Source organism: Salminus brasiliensis, chromosome 3 (genome assembly GCF_030463535.1).
Source record: "Salminus brasiliensis chromosome 3, fSalBra1.hap2, whole genome shotgun sequence".
NCBI lineage: Eukaryota > Metazoa > Chordata > Actinopteri > Characiformes > Bryconidae > Salminus > Salminus brasiliensis.
The window spans coordinates 11,694,870-11,711,187 of record NC_132880.1 but is presented as its reverse complement, the minus strand read 5'-3'; the positions used below and the strand labels follow the sequence as shown (position 1 = coordinate 11,711,187).

The 16,318-nt window shown below is 38.0% G+C and overlaps 1 protein-coding gene across 11 annotated transcripts in view; it reads right to left on the bottom strand.

Moving 5' to 3' along the window:
* The window catches only part of epb41a (erythrocyte membrane protein band 4.1a), a 68,217-nt gene that overhangs the window by 24,320 nt on the left and 27,579 nt on the right, over window positions 1-16,318 (bottom strand). For 6 of the 11 annotated variants that reach the window (XM_072675455.1, XM_072675456.1, XM_072675452.1 and 3 more), the window contains 13 exons: window positions 15,338-15,778; window positions 14,843-14,947; window positions 14,552-14,594; window positions 14,383-14,458; window positions 14,066-14,284; window positions 13,752-13,839; window positions 9,817-9,969; window positions 9,622-9,719; window positions 8,883-9,058; window positions 6,210-6,445; window positions 5,722-5,796; window positions 5,130-5,168; window positions 3,654-3,716 (listed from right to left, as the gene is read on the bottom strand). In XM_072675455.1, coding sequence (XP_072531556.1) covers window positions 3,654-3,716; window positions 5,130-5,168; window positions 5,722-5,796; window positions 6,210-6,445; window positions 8,883-9,058; window positions 9,622-9,719; window positions 9,817-9,969; window positions 13,752-13,839; window positions 14,066-14,284; window positions 14,383-14,458; window positions 14,552-14,594; window positions 14,843-14,947; window positions 15,338-15,778 — 1,812 coding nt within the window. Of the gene's footprint in view, window positions 1-3,439; window positions 3,488-3,653; window positions 3,717-5,129; window positions 5,169-5,721; window positions 5,797-6,209; window positions 6,446-8,882; window positions 9,059-9,621; window positions 9,720-9,816; window positions 9,970-13,751; window positions 13,840-14,065; window positions 14,285-14,382; window positions 14,459-14,551; window positions 14,595-14,842; window positions 14,948-15,337; window positions 15,779-16,318 lie in introns of all 11 variants that reach the window. The other 5 variants (XM_072675457.1, XM_072675458.1, XM_072675459.1 and 2 more) reach the window with 5 other exon arrangements.

Sequence of the window (16,318 nt, the reverse complement as noted above, 5' to 3'; positions counted from 1 at the left end):
ATTATTAAACAAATATTCAAGGTTTACTTACTTTTTCCTGCAACTGTAAAGGATTTGCTTCCTATGCATTGTTCACTGCTATCATGCCTCCTATTGTGGTTGGATTTTTATTTTCTACACATTTCCCAGCACAGTCCCACGGGCGCTCACTCTAAATCTAGTGATTATGTTGTCCACTTTCTGATTCCTCCACCATTCGATGAGGGTGTGGCTTCTTGCTGGCATATTAAATCTTTGTTAAATCTCTGTCCAAAAAAGTTGCTAAACAGCAGTGTATGGCATACACTTGTATCAGGTTGTTCTACCCCTAGTGTATTAGCAAATGAATGTTAAACTGTGCAGAGCTGCAGCCTTTCAGTACTGCAAATGCTGTCTTCTCCCACAGTACAAAAGCAAAAACAAACAAGTTGTTCACACTCAAAGGTTCACAAAGCATATGCCCACATCAACCATGTTCTAATGAGATACCAGCCTCTCAAATTCTGTCTCTCATACATTTTAAATATTTTCTTTCTCTTCATTTTGTCCTCATCAATCATTGTTAATCAATCGTTAATCATAACTACAGAAGCAGACATGGAGAGACAGAATATGAAGACAATTAAAATGTGCCCTAATATTCTACACAAGTTGTTCAAGCATCACTGAAACACTCAAATTAAAAGCCAGCTCTAATCTGTTAAATGCCTCATTTTAACCAGACAGCCTCCCCTCATATGTCACCAAGCTGACAGATTACTGCTTAGCGAAAGCAGTGTTGTTTGCAAGGTAAATCTAATAGGGGTAATAGCTAATGGTCCAGCCACTAATTATATTGAAACATTTACCAACTTCTTGAGTAACCAGATTTTTAAAGGCTACAAAATACATAAATTGACTTAACTGCACAATTACAAACTTGTTATGCAAACTGGTCATTGCCAATTTCACAAAGAAGGTATATTTCAATCAGGTAAAATCTAAAGTTAGTATTTACAATACAACGTTTTCTAATTTATTCTTTAATGGTGACCTCTGATGCAGAAAAAACAGCAGATTGGATAAATATTTGAGTATTTCAGCAGTATAGATTCTACGGTTGCATGGAAGTCCTTGTGCACACAAAGCTTAGGAGTCACACCTGGCTCATCAAAAACCACTAGCGATTCTAAATACACTGTACTCTCACTACATTTAAGCAAAACTACAGATAGGCCTAGTGCTAGATCAGTCTCTAGACATATTTATTAAATTATAATTAGATTTGTTATATATAAATAAAGAGATTACAGTCTCTGTCTACAGTAGATGCCATCTATCTTATCGCTGCTTAACAGAAATAATAAAAAAGGCTTAAAACTCATTTATGCAACAGCGTAAACGTGTCTCCAGGCAATGTGCTACAGGACACCACATTATATCTGAGAATATTCAGATATAAAGGTTAAAGCCAATTACTGATATACAGAGTTAATCAATGAATGTGATGTGAAGGCCCATGTTTATACACAGAGAAAAAGAGGAGTGTGACACAGGTCAAACGTGAACATGTGTGAGGTTTTTTGTACTTTTATGGACTTTCTTACTTTTGTTAAGACAATGATTATGATTACATCAACAGAATGGAAACAGCGTTAAGTAAAACCATTGGTCATGAAGTAATAATGGGAATACATGACTGGGAAAGAAACCTATAGTCTGCAACAGTGTCAACTGATAGTTGTGGTTGATATGGTTACATATACTCAGAACGAACATGAATGCCATGGCAATATTAGGCTTTCAATTATGCATTTTAACTTTTTTTCACAGTCAGAATTACACATGTAGGGTCAAAAATACACTTAAGATGATTAATTCAGTGGTGCCAAATGTCTTTTGTCTTCCAAGGCCTCTTAATTTCCTGTTACTGATCAAAATTATACCTGGTAGCTTATCTGGACTGACAGACACTCAGTACAATGGGAAAGTCCAAAAATATGAGTACATATCTGAAAATCATATATTAATTATCATATATTTACAGATGTCAGGCCAGAAAAATTGTGAAGGACATTGGTCATTCCAACAATGGACTTGTCCCTCTTTTGCAGTCAGGGAAGCGCTTTTACTCCCTTAAGGCAAACACAGAAAGCATAAGGAGGAGCTTGTTACATTATATTATATAACATCTGTGTAATTGTACAGCATTATGTTGCACATTTTGTACTTTGAACAAATGTGACAAATTTGAAAAATGACTACATTAAATTCTGAATGTATATATTGCTATATTGTTTCTTATTTTATGTTTTACATCTTTGCTTTATCTATTTATCTATTGGATATATTCTCCTGCTATATGTTCTAACCGTTTCATGTGAACAAGCAGTTATCAAAGCATTTTACTGCTAATTGTACCATGTATGACTATGTATGTGACAAATAAACCTTAGAACAAAAGCTCTTAAAAGTCACATACGTTTACCCGGCATTTTGTTAAATGCATTACAAACTATATAAACAGCTACCAGAAAACACATGCCATCTTACTAAATACATTGTGTGCTCAGTGGGCATCCTTTTTTATTATTTCCAGAGCTAGGCAGCTGCTTAAAATAGCTCCATCAGAGCTGTTTGTTGGGGAAATGTATGAGGAATTCATAGTTCTGAAATTTGCATCATCTGGCCACTCCTATGTAAAGCTGTAATTATGTAAAGCTGCTTTGTGACGACAACAGTTGTAAAAAGCGCTATACAAATAAATCTGACTTGACTTGACTCCTAACAGTGACTATGAATAAGCCATAGCCCTAACAAGCAATGTAAGGTTAAAGACCTTGGTAAAAGAACTCAACTCTTACAGAACTCTACAATTACAGAAATTTGATTCCAAACCTTCACAAATTAAAACTTGCACATCAAAGTATGTTTTATACTGTATATACCAATATATACTTAGACCCAAAAACAAAACCGTTCAAAGAAATTGTTAAAAGCCAAATATTGTCATGACACTGATGTCATCATAAGTGTATATGTATGTAGACCTCTGATGACAACTGTATTGTAAAGATTCATGTAAACATACATCATAAGCATGTTAAAATGTAAGCACTGTTCTTTTCTCCAGTGGGGATACAAGAACGTTTGTAGAGGTTGATTGCCTATTCAGTTCAAATTATTGTAAAATAATGTAACAATCCTTATTTTTGCAGACATAGAAAATGCTTTTAAACTTCTCTAGTGGGTGCTTTTGAACATGTCTTGCAACAATACATATGTTTTTAAATAGCTATTTAAAGGAAGACTCAATGCATGTATTTAGATCCAATTATTCAGCTTGGTTCTGGGCCAAAAAATAAACATGAAAAAAGCTAGGGGACATTTGTTAAATAACTTTCCCAATCATATATTAAATGAAACGATAATAAATATGAAAATGGAAAATTCAAATATCGAAAGAGAAACAAGTACTTGCATTAGAATTACTGAGGAAAATGGTGCATGCCAAGCCTTTAGGGTTAAGCTACAAAACAAATCAACAAACAAAACAAAACCAGTGTATGGTTAAAAGTAAAATAAGGAACAGCAGTCACTGTAAAAGAGAGGTGAAACAGATCTCCATGCAATAAAGCATGCAGCAGCAAACAGTCCATGTGCAAACAATTTAAATCCTGATGCTCCATACAAACCTCCAACATTAAATTGCTATGCCTGATATAAATTGTTTCACCCTCAAGTTTCTTAGCTCTTTTCTGCGAAGAACAAAAAATAAAAAGGAGAAAATGAAGAATGTGTTGTCTCCCAGCGTGAATGAATAAACCAGGTGTCTTTTAATGTTTGACCCAGAGTGACCATCAGTGTGTAGAGCTAACTGGATGTAGTCATGGTGTCAAATCAAATCAAAATTAAAAAGTGTAGGCGTGCGTGCTATAAAGCAGAGTGAAGAAGACAACGGTTTAAGGGTCAATTGTGCAGTGGATAAAATGTTAATACAACATAACTGTACTCTGACATTACTTAAGCTCTCTGAAACAAAATAAACCCCAAAAACTACATCAAAAACATCCTTATGGCTTACTGTTTATTTAAATGATGCCATAGTCATCTTGACACTGAATGCATGTGCTATTACTTGGGTACAATAATGGCAGAGTTGCAATAAATATGTTATCTGTAAAACACAGAACAACACGCCAGTATCAAACATTTAAAACATATGCTGAGTATTTTCACTAAGTGTCCAAAGAGTTTGAGTTCTTTAACCCTTTCACAAGTGAGTTCCGGCTGTCTGTGGCAGTCTGCACAGAGTGAGTTCCTTTGGCACGAGCCACTGGGGTGTTGTAAAATGTGACCGTTACTCAGCAACTCGCCAAGCTGTACGTCTGTAGAATGGTCATCTAGGAAATCAACAGGCAGCAATACTGTGATATTGTTTTATTTTTATAGACATATTTAGCCTCTTTTTATACACTTTATGACTTTAAATCCTGTGTTCACTAGTTCAGACTGAAAAAGTCTAAAATAATAAACATATAAACAATGCAAAGTTATTTGCATTACCTTAAAACAGCACCACAATATTCTGGTGCTTGTAGCTTCCACAGGTGGAATTTTCTTGTAAGAAATTTTCCTCTATGGTCATGTGAAGAGGTATTTAATGCAGGTTAGGTTACCTAGTAAAATTAAAGCTGATTGTTGAGTCTCACTCTAAGCTGAATGCTTCACGCCAAACATTCCAATCCCCCTGGTTGGACTGTACCAACCAGTGACCTGCCACAGCAAATTCCACAGGTGGGATCATACTTGCTAAAGGGTTAATACACTGATGCAGTAATATCTTCGCTAAAGACATTTTATCTGAGGACAGAGTATGATTTTACTTCTGTAAAATTCACACTTGACATTGATTCATCATCACCACAGCCATAACACAAAGGCAGCCAGCAGCCACAGAAAGCCAACTTGTATAGCCACGGTTATACAAGCATGAACAAAGCCAGACACATGGCCAGAACAGATGACTAAATAAATAAATAAATTAATTAATTAATAAAATGAATTAATGGCAGCATTTTTCTTTTCAAGGCGGAAAAGTGAGGATCAGGATGAGAGCACCAGCTCATTCCTCATGCTGTAACATCCACAAAGTGGGTAAATGGTCTAACCTTACGCATGCGCACCATCTCAGTGTCTGCTCGCGGCGACTGCCCAAGATCCCAGGGAGAGGAAAAAAGAGCCATGTTCAAGCTCATTGTATAGGTAAAAGATGCGTTTAGATGTTTTTGTCACCTCAACATTACATGAAACAAAAACTGCCACATTACCGCATCATAATTGCCAACTGGCAAATCTCACCAAATACATGGATCTGCTACAATGGGCCAATGGCACCAACACTGCAAAATAATTATTTATAGTTGGATGCTTACTGACAGGACCCACTAATTCACTAGAAGTAGGCCAGATGTTACAAACATTTATAAACTTTGATACACTAACTATTGCTTTGTTTAGGTTTTTAGGTGAGAATTTACCAGATGGTGATACAAGTTTGCCATTTTTTTCTTGTAGTAAACCATGAGTTTGAGTTGCCGATAACCATCCTTAAACACTTAGGTACCAAAAGGTAAATTAATCAATAGCTACAGGCTCTTTCTTTGTGCACAACATCAACAGTGAAGTGGATTTTAAGGGCTTAAAATTAGTTAAATTATGTGCATGCATTTAATGCAGGTGGCTGAAACCTAGAACACACACCTGACTCTTTCTCTCCCCATTAGTTGCCGTCACTGCAGGAGTATCACGATGCCGCCTTTCACGTCGGCCAACAGTCTGCAGTGGCACACAGTAACACGCCCTGATCTCTCACATATACATTCACACATAGCTGTGACAAGCATCCCAGGGCAAAAGCTATTCCTTTTAGAAATAATGTCCACACAGTTCCATCTGTTTGTTGTATAATATACGTTTCTTTTTGAGAGCAGTTGTGCTTCCTTGCAGTGCATCACTAAACAGTACATTTCATGGAGTCATAACTTTATAACTGTGGACTTACCTACATGCATTTTTAAACCTGTAGTTTCAAAAGCTCATGCTGCCACAATGCTAAAATAATACACAAGTCTTCCAATACTTCCAATATTTCAGGGGCTCTGCAATATGTTTGAAAATTGTATGCACCCAAATGACACAGCAATTACGTAATTACATGTAATCAAAAAAAGAATGTGCGTGTCCGATACCTTGATCTCAGGTGTGCCCTCAGGCTTGGCACTCTGTGTTTTGAAGGCCTCGGTCACATGACCTTCTGTCTTTACCTCTCCCGAGCGTGAAGGCCTGTTGGGTGTGGATGCCTGTTTAAACTCCACCTGCGCTGCTGAGGTCACCACAAGGGATGGTGAGGCGTCACCGGGAGAGATTGGCGACATTACAGGAGCGCTGACAGGGCGTGCTGTTTTTTCCGGGGTGGACACCACTGCTAAATAGAGCAAATTGGATATTGGAACAGAGAATGTAAGAAGAGGAGAATATGTTTAAAACCTCTGAAGTTAATGAGTTTGATTATTACTTTTTTTTTTAACATTTTTAATCTATTATTTCAGCATTTACTTAATTTACACATATATTATTCTATTTACATTCAGAGTTATATTATAATGAATAGCTGAGATAACAGCATCATGGAAAAGAGTTTTTCAGTTCTTCAAGAGGGACTCAATTGTAGACTTGAAATTTGTAGTTAAAATGTTCTCCTGAGCATATCCTACAGAGCTTTGAATACTGACAGCGTATGGCTTTTGTAGTTCTTCAAAGAGCAGAACCTGTAATGTTGAAAAGCAACAGCCCTTTGCAGCCCAGGGTATTAACTGAAAACGCATCTGAAGAATGAAATATTGTAGTAATAAAGAAAAAGAAAAAGAATTACATACAAAATTTTAACTCAACAGGGTAAGGAACTCGAAGCTTAATGATCAGGGAGGACAGGGTTTTATGATAAACACTCTATAACTTTATTGTTTTTGCAGATTAGAATTTCCCATTACATAAAGTGATCACTAAAGTGATTACTAGTGTTAATTAACAGCACATCTTACCTAAATTGTGGGGCTGTATTATTAAAAGAAACACAAAGAACAGATTGGTATCGACAGACAGTCAGCATCAAGGTACTATGTTCAGATAGAAAAAAACTTGATTAAGTTGTCTACAATTAAACAAAACCAATTTAAATAGTTCAACTAAAATAAGGAGTGCTTTCTCCAAATTCAACACAAGATGCAACTTTTAAAGATGACTGCAGTCTCAGAATTATTCAAGCCCTTTATGACATGCATCTTTAGTACTTAGTATGGCAACCTTTTGCTGTTGTGACCTGCTGAAAACATGATGTATAGTCAGATGCCAGCTTCTTGCAGCATTCCTGAGAAATCTTGGCTCATTTCTAATGGGCAGTAACCTTCCTGGTTTTGCGTGCTGCTACCACCTCCTTCAGATCCCAAGAATCTAATGTGACTTTTTCTAAAACTACGCCTTGGTTGACTTCGAAGTATGCTTGGGATAATTGTCTTGTTGGAAGGTCTAATGATGCCCAAGCTTCAGCTTTCTCACAGAGGGCATGACGTTTTTTTCTTAGGAAAATTTATGAAACAAAAAACATCGCTCCACAGAAGAGAATCTCAATACCTCTGTGGCATAATTTTTATATTTTTGAGCAGATTGGAGATGACTTTTCTTGTGGTTTTGGGTCAGTTAAGATGTACAAGCATGGAGACCTTTAGCGCTTAGTAAGAGTTTTAATGTGCAAAATGACACCTCAGTGCCTGCTGCCACCAAATCTGCTGCAGGTGTTTTGCAGTTATTTGAGGGTTTCTGACCACCTGCCTCTTCAGGAATATGGTGGCAGCTGGTAATAACTTCCTCTTTCTGCAATGTCCAGGTAGTGTAGCCTTTTCCTTTCAACTTGCAAGTGTTCCTTTAACTTTCAACTTGCAAACTATGCCTCCAACTGTATCTCTAGGATCATATGATGATCATCTAGGATCAGTGCGTTTGCTATTTCTTTCCTTGTTTGTGCAAGGCAATGACATTTTCTTTTTGAACGTTTTTTAACTCTTGACACTTATTGATGTTTGACTGCCCATTTCTTAAAAGCAAACACCACAGTCAACAAACCCTTAGTCAGTACAAGTATTTGATCTGTTTTATCTCAAGCACACCTGATGCAACTAATGAAGCCCTTGATTTGCCAGCTGATTTGCACATGTACTCTTATAATGGATTCCATTCAAGGGGCTAAAAAATTCCAAGATTGCAGTAGTCATCAAAATGGCATTTTGTGTTGAATTTGGAGAAAACACTTGTTATAGTTGTTGTGTTGAGCTATTTATATTGTTCTTGTTTGATTGATTCACTGTAAACAGCTGAAAGTGTTTATATATATATATATATATATATATATATATATATATATATTATTATTATATTATTATATTATTGCTAATAAACCTAATTTGCAATGGGAGTTATTGGGAGGTAATTATTTTAATTGCAACTATATATGCAAGTATGTACTTTACCAGTTAGTTACAAACTATCATTTAACTAAATTCAGCAGCATTTTTAGTTTTGCTTAGTTTTCACTTTAAGTAACTTTTGAGTTCTGAGCTGAGCTGGAATTGTGGATGTAGCTTCATAGATGAAGAAATCACTGTCATGATTAGGGCTGAAGGTAAAACCAGGACACACAACTTTTTTTTGTAGTTTTTTTTTTAAAACCATCTCTGGGATTAACTGCAACACGAACTGACATGAGACAGCAGTGAGCCAATGGTGGTTGTTTGATTATTAATGAGGGGCACTTAATTCCACTGACAGAGGTAGAAAAGACACAATAGGAGCAAAAGAGAGAGACAAACCTCCATCTAAGCTGCGTGATGCCCTCTTACTGGCAGAGCGCTGGAAGTGTGGTGCAGGGCGGTCGATCATAGAGCTTGCTTGGCGAGTCTGGACTTGAGTACGTCCGCTGTAGCGGAACTTAGACCCGAGGGCCAAAAACTTTCTAGGAGTAGTGGCAGCTTCAGTAGAGGTCAACCTAGGCAGAAGAACAGATTCTTTCAAGTAGACATTTTATCATAGGTAATTCACAATTATTTTTAGGAAAGGTATTTTCAACTTCTGTCTTTCTCCTTTTAGTCACTAATGGTGTCACCTGACTTAATTAATTGACACCCATTTAATAAGCACAGGATGAAAACATCTCCAATACTCGACCATCAAGTTTTATAAATATCCAGCAACTTTCTGGCTGTAAAACCCAAACTATACTAACCGACCAATTCATTAGAATAAACTAAATTCCTACCATTAAGGTTAGAAGTAACATCATGCAATTTGGAATGCTAAAGTATTGGTTGTAATTATTAACCAGCAAATAACATATTGCCACTTATATTGCATGCCCATTTGTAGGGTGTACAGTATATGGTGCATCATACGTTCCAATTTCTATTTCTACAAAAAAAAAACACTAGATAAACTACCATACAGCAATTGCAGAGTAACATTTAAGGAATGTCACTCTTATTAAAAAAGACAGTTTGTCTGTAGTTTAAGAATCAAAAGCCATTTATCAAATACTTCCATAGTTTGTCTTACCTGAAAAAAGTGTGGTGCTCCACGCATACTTTCCAAAGCTTCTTAGAGGCTTTGTAATTGGGCAGTTTGAAGCCAATGGCACTCTCATAATGTTCAAGCTGTCAGACAAAAAAATAATTTCAGGGAAACTACTGGAACTAGGTAGTAATAACCCATAAATTTAATAGAATTTGCTGCCATGCTTTGTAAACGTACCTCTGAGGGCCGTATCTTAATGAAAAAGCTGCTGCGTTTGTAGGAGACTTTAAGAACTTTTGGCCATGGAAAACGATTAATCCTCAGCTTATCTTTATAGACCATTAGACCACTGGAGCAGACGCCCAACATGATGTCCACCCCATCCAGATCCTAAAAGACAAAGAGACATGTAGAGAACCATTTTTCCTGCGTTTGTGGCCTCACGGTCTTTGTGTTTAGCTTGCTTTTCCACTTTGTAACATTTATTTATATATAAATATATAACTATAGTTTAGTTATTTACTGCATTGTATGCTTACTAACTGCTTTTAGATTGTGTTTACAGTCTATTTGCACAGGTTTATTGCCCACTAAAAGCGGAGTAGCTGTTACCCCTGTTTGTTTAGTTTGTTTGGTGTCCAAATCAACTACAAGCCGTAAGTTTTTGTCGTATTATGGCTGCCGTTGGGCTTTATGAATGTGTGAAATGTGGCATGTTTAGTCTAGATCCCTTTTCCACTGCTAGTTCACAGCCAGTAATATGATAATGATAATGTTTGTGAGCTAGTTAGCTCTTCATATAAAAAAAAAACCTCCAGGGTCCTATTCTGAATTCTGAACACTGTCCCAACCAGGACTGTTAAATGTTCCCAAACAACAAGCTGTGGGTAACCAAGGACTTTAAAGCTCCCCTTAACAACAAGAAGAGGGCCTTCAGAGCTGGATAGAGATAAGAGGTGATAACAGTCCAGAGGGAACTGAAGACAAATATCAGGGAGGATAAAAATAGATATAGGAGGAAGAACAATATGAGGTAGGTCTGGAGTGAAATGAGTACCATCTCTGGCTTCTGGTCAACAACGGAGAAGTTCAGGGCAGCGTGGACAGAGCCAACGAGCTAAATATGTTCTTTAACAAATTTAACACTGTAGGTTCTGTCCTCCCCCGTCCTCAGCAGCCCACTCCACTCACCCTCCCTCCCCCGCCTGGTAGTCTGCCCCCTCCTGTGAGAGCCCACCTCACACATCCTCACCTCCTACACCCATCACCTCTACAGTGAGTCTCACTGCTGACCAGGTGAGGAGACTCCACACAAATAAGGCTGCAGGCCCAGATGGGGTCCACTCCAGGGTGCTTAAAGCCTGTGCCACCCAGCTTTGTGGAGTACTGCATCATGTCTTCAACATGAGCCTGGGTCCCTGTATTGTGGAAGACGTCCTGCATTGTTCTTCTTTCGAAGACGCCGCAACCCATAGACATCAAGGACTACAGGACAGTGGCACTGACGTCACACGCCATGAAGACCATGGAGAGGCCTATGGTCCAGCCACTTCTGGACCCTCTTCAGTTCCCAGCCCCGTCTAGGAGATGAGGATGCCATAATCTACATGCTTAACCGAGTCTACGCTCACCTGGACAAGCCACCCAGCACTGTGAGGGTCTCGTTTCTTGACTTCTCCAGTGCATTCAACACCATATGGCCTGATCTTCTGGGTGACAAGCTGACAGTGATGCAAACAGATGGCTCCCTTGTTTCATGGATTGAGGACTACCTGACTGGCAGACCACAGTATGTATGCCTGCAGCACTGCGTGTCGGAGAGAGTGGTCAGAAACATTGGAGCTCCGCAGGGAACTGTCCTCTCTCCCTTCCTCTTTACCCTTTACACCACAGACTTCAGCTACTGCACAGAGACCTGCCACCTTCAGACGTTTTCTGATGACTCTGCAATAGTTGTAGTTGATGATGTATCAGCAAGGGTAATGAGGATGAGTACAGAGGATGGTGAATAACTTTGTCGCATGGTGTGAGCTGAACCATTTGCAGCTCAATGTGATAAAGAAAAAAGAAATTGGGGTGGACCTGAGGAGAAAAATACAAATATACTAATATCTGCGAGACACACTGACAATAAACTAGACTGGGCTATAAACACTGACTCCCTCTATAGTTGTAGTTGATGATGTATCAGCAAGGGTGATGAGGATGAGTACAGAGGATGGTGAAGAACTTTGTCGCATGGTGTGAGCTGAACCATTTGCAGCTCAATGTGATAAAGAAAAAAGAAATTGTGGTGGACCTGAGGAGAAAAATACAAATATACAAATATCTGCGAGTACACACTGACAATAAACTAGACTGGGCTATAAACACTGACTCCCTCTACAGAAAGGTCCAAAGTCATCTCAATTTCCTGAAGGTGCCTGAAGTCCTTCAATATCTGCCAGACTACGCTCAGGATCTTCTATGAGTCAAGGATGGCAAGTGCTATCCTCTAAGCTGTTGCATGCTTGGGCAGAAGGCTGAGGGTGGCTCACGCCAACAGACTCAACAAACTCACAAACAAAAAATGTATGAACATTATATAAACACAGGTCAAACCGGGTCACCCTGTCATCATCCATGCACCCATGTCCTGTAAAAATATGAGTTTACTTTTTAATAACTGTATGATAAATAGAACTTTGTTCAATGGAAGCTAATTTAGTCCTAATGAAATATGATCAACACCTCTGTGTACACTAGAGATGAATTTAATTTTGTTACAATTTTAGGTTAATAGGCCTATATAAAATGCTTTTGTTTTAAAAAACAAAAAAGTAGGGTATACGTCGCTTTGGAAAAACTGTCTAGTATATGAACATTTTACATTATATGCTGTTTCTAATTTAAAGGATGTTTTTTTTAATGAAATAAGTAACAAATACATAACTGAAATAAACAACTGCTTAATTCAAGCTTTGGGAAATAAGTGCAGCAGTTAACGTTAATTTGTTTAAATATTCACTTACCTATTGACAGATAAAGTCGATGCCCAAAGCACTGCATCCTGACCATATATCTGTCCTTAAGGCAAAACGTTTTAATCTTGCGAGCCGGTTGAAAAAGGGTCTGTCTGACTTGAATGGATGTGTTAGGCAGCGCTTCTCGTGCAAAGAAATAGCGACTGGGCAATGGGTATCATGGGTCAAGCGTTTACCAGCCATTTAAAGTCCTCTTGCTCTACTGTTGAGACGGGGAGCATACCTTTTGCTATGTAGTAAACTACTTCCTCAGTAATACCACACCACTTAACAACAGACTCATAACAAGAGGGAAAAATAAGGCACTTTACAAAATGTAGACAATCAAACATCGATCTAAACGATATAGCCTCACTCCATATCCTGCTCAGAAGTAAATCTGTCTCTTTACTATGCTATGATTATATGAAGTTATACTACACCATGATGCCTTTTATCAATAATTTATAAATAGTTCTGATCAGAGGAAGATGGTTCCTCCTTGTGAGTCTTGGTTCCTTTCAAGGTTTCTTCCTCCAGCTCTGAGGGAGTTTTCCCTCGCCACTGTCACCTTTGGTTGCTCACGGGCGGGACGGGGGTTAGGTTTTCACATCTTCTTATGTTCTTGATTTCTTGTCTTTTTACTGATTACTGATTCTGTAAAGCTGCTTTGTGACAGCACCAGTAGTAATAATATTTTAATAGTAAATGCCTATGGATGAACCCGAAATCCACACAACTATTCATATGGTTATTAATTAATTAATAAAATAAAACTGTTTTGAATAACATCACCTTGTCATAAAAAGTGGCAATGCTGAATCACCACTAGGAGGCAGCCCATTCTTGTCTTTGATGAATACTGGCTCCAAATTTTATTTAAATCCATGGCTTGTTGCAAACAGATTGACCTGGTTTTAGCTATTAAATCTGAGAGGTGAGGCAAAGACTCTTGCATGGTGTATTTTAGCAGGCTGCACATGTGCCACACAATAGAATGGTAGCAAATAAATGTAACTGTCTTTAATGGCAAACTTTGAAGGTTGAGGCGGGGGCAATTTACTTCAAATCTTGAATCAAAGATCCCATCCCTGTGGCTGCTACATTCTACATGCGGCTTCTAGAATCTGAAGCCAGAGAAAAGAAAGATCATGGCCATCATTCTTTTACCTTAGCATTGTGTAGATCTACTCCATACATAGAGAGCTTCTTGGCATTCTCCAGGAACATCATGTCAGCTTGAGCTGGACTCATTGACCTGGTGAACACAGAACAACATCAATAAAAACAAAACAAAAATCCTTCCCCGGACAGTAGAGACAACAAAAACAGGATGAAACAAAGAATGAGCAGGTTGATTTTCTAAAAGAAAATAAGTTAATCCTTTACAGAGAACCCACATCTGCTCATTCTGGTGCATAATTAGTTGCTTAATTTAACATATTGCTCATAATGTAACATAACTCACTCAAATATAGTTATACCTGTATGTTCGATGGAGCTCCATTACTTTGTCCTCTAGTTCCTTGGTTTGGTTAGGGATAAGCTTGAGCTCCTTGGCGTAATCTATGCCATGCACCTCGGGGTCATACTCCCCCAGTTCAGACTGTAGTGCATATGAGCCCAACAGGGCTAAGGTGACAAAAGAGCAGGGCAGTCGGCCACTCAAGATGTCCTTGCGTAGCTGCAGACAGAGGTAGTACCTGTAGACCAACAGAATGAAATAAATACTGTAAGAACACCTGTAAGAGGGAGGGAATGAGAGAGAGAGAAAAAGAGAGAGAGAGAGAGGGGTACTGACCTGGTGATGTCCTCTGACAGCTGGGCTGGATCCGGTGGATAAAACTTTACATTGAATGTAAAATCATAGTTCGTTCCTTAAAGTAGAGCATTAAAATCCCTTAATGAAATGCAAATTAGACATTATCTGTAAAACATAACATTACAAATGATTCTGATGATCTTTTCACCTTGCACCTGTCGTCGGATCTCCTTTGTGAAGTCGAGCCACGTCTGTGAGAAAGAGGTGCGGGTGGGGTGGGGCAGGGGGTTGGGGGGTGGGGGTTGGTGCTTTTTACTACTCATTTTAATACATCCAGTTTTATTTAAAATATTTCACTCAAGAGCAGATGTATATATATATAACTAGAGAAAACAAACGCTGTGAAAGGAACTGAGCAAAACAGATTTTTTTTTTTTTTTTAAAAAACAAAAACAAATTGTAACTCAAAGATTCTGATCAAGCTTTAAGACCAATGTACCTTAATGATTGGTGTCTCCCATATGGCAAGGCCATAATAGTCCTTCTCCAGCAGATTCAGGTGGTCACAAACTTTTGCAAACAGCTCCTGGCCTTTGGCATGTTTCTGCATAGAATAAAATAATTTCTCTTGGTTAATTTTTGAAAAAGTATATTTATACATTTGCAATGTGAGAGGCTATTGTCTGTATGTCAAAAGACATATTGGGATTTAGTATAATAAAACCAAATGATATCTGAACAAAATATGGTTGAGAATTTCCCCACTGCAGGACTAATAAAGGATTATCTTATCTTATTTTAGGATTATCTTACAGACTGTACCAGTATGTGATTATATTAGTGTTAGACAGATCAGCCTGAGAGGGGTGAAACAGCATTATATTCTATTGAGGGTTGCCACTGTTAAACAGTGTCAGAAGTGCAAACCAATGTCTGATGAACTGTGAACACAATGCAGAAGTACTTCAGTGTTACATGTGTACAAAAGTCTTACATCAAGTTTACACTCAAATAGAGTGTCATCCAGCAGTGTGACTTTGCAGTGCATGATCTTGGGTCGACGCAGACCTTTGTGGGCGTTTGTTTCCTCCTCAGTGGTCTGCTCCTCCTCCTTCCCTCTTTCACCCTCTACCTCTCCTTCTATCTTCCCGTCTTCAGCTACAACTGCGTCTTCCTCAAGCTTAGGCTCCTCTGTCTCTTTTTCCTCTTCTTTCTCACGCTCTTTCTCTTTCTCTCCTTCCTCTTTTTTGCCCTTGTTCTTCTTGTCTTTTTTTTCCTTTTTCTCAGTTTTGTCTTTCTTTTCAAATTTTTCTTTCCTATCCGTCTTCTCAGTTTTTTCTGTCTTGTCTTTCTTCTCTACCTTTTCTTTTTTCTCCTTTTTCTCTTTCTTTTCCTCTTTTTCACCTTCTTTGTTCTCTTTTGGCTCCACTGTGATCTGTTAGAAAGAGAAAGGAATACAGTATCAGACGGGAAGATCTGTAAGACAATCAAAGGAATACAGTACATTTAAGAATTGAATACACTTTAACAAACATAAGTAAGACTTTTTTTTGCAAGTGACCTGTACGTTACTGTGTGTATTTGACTTTAGCACAGGACACTTTAAAAGATGTTGCAAGTATAATGTTGCCAAGGGTGCAGCAAGCTGCTGAACACACTGCAAACAAATTTGTCTCATACCTCCTTGTTATGGCAAACTGAAAACACATTTAGATTTTTGCTAAACAGGTAGTTGATCATAACTTATATTTATATACAAGCAACCTGCATATCTACAACAGAAATGTGAACTTTGTTTTCAGCACCTTCTGCTTGATGGCATTAATTATAACAATCTGATGAGCTAGTAGTATTTTTTTAAATACATAACAACAAACCACTTTTTGTAGTGTATCTTGTACTTTGTAAGTACTGTACTTGTACGGTACATTTTGCACTCTGCACTTTACAATGATCATCTCTACTTTGCACACCA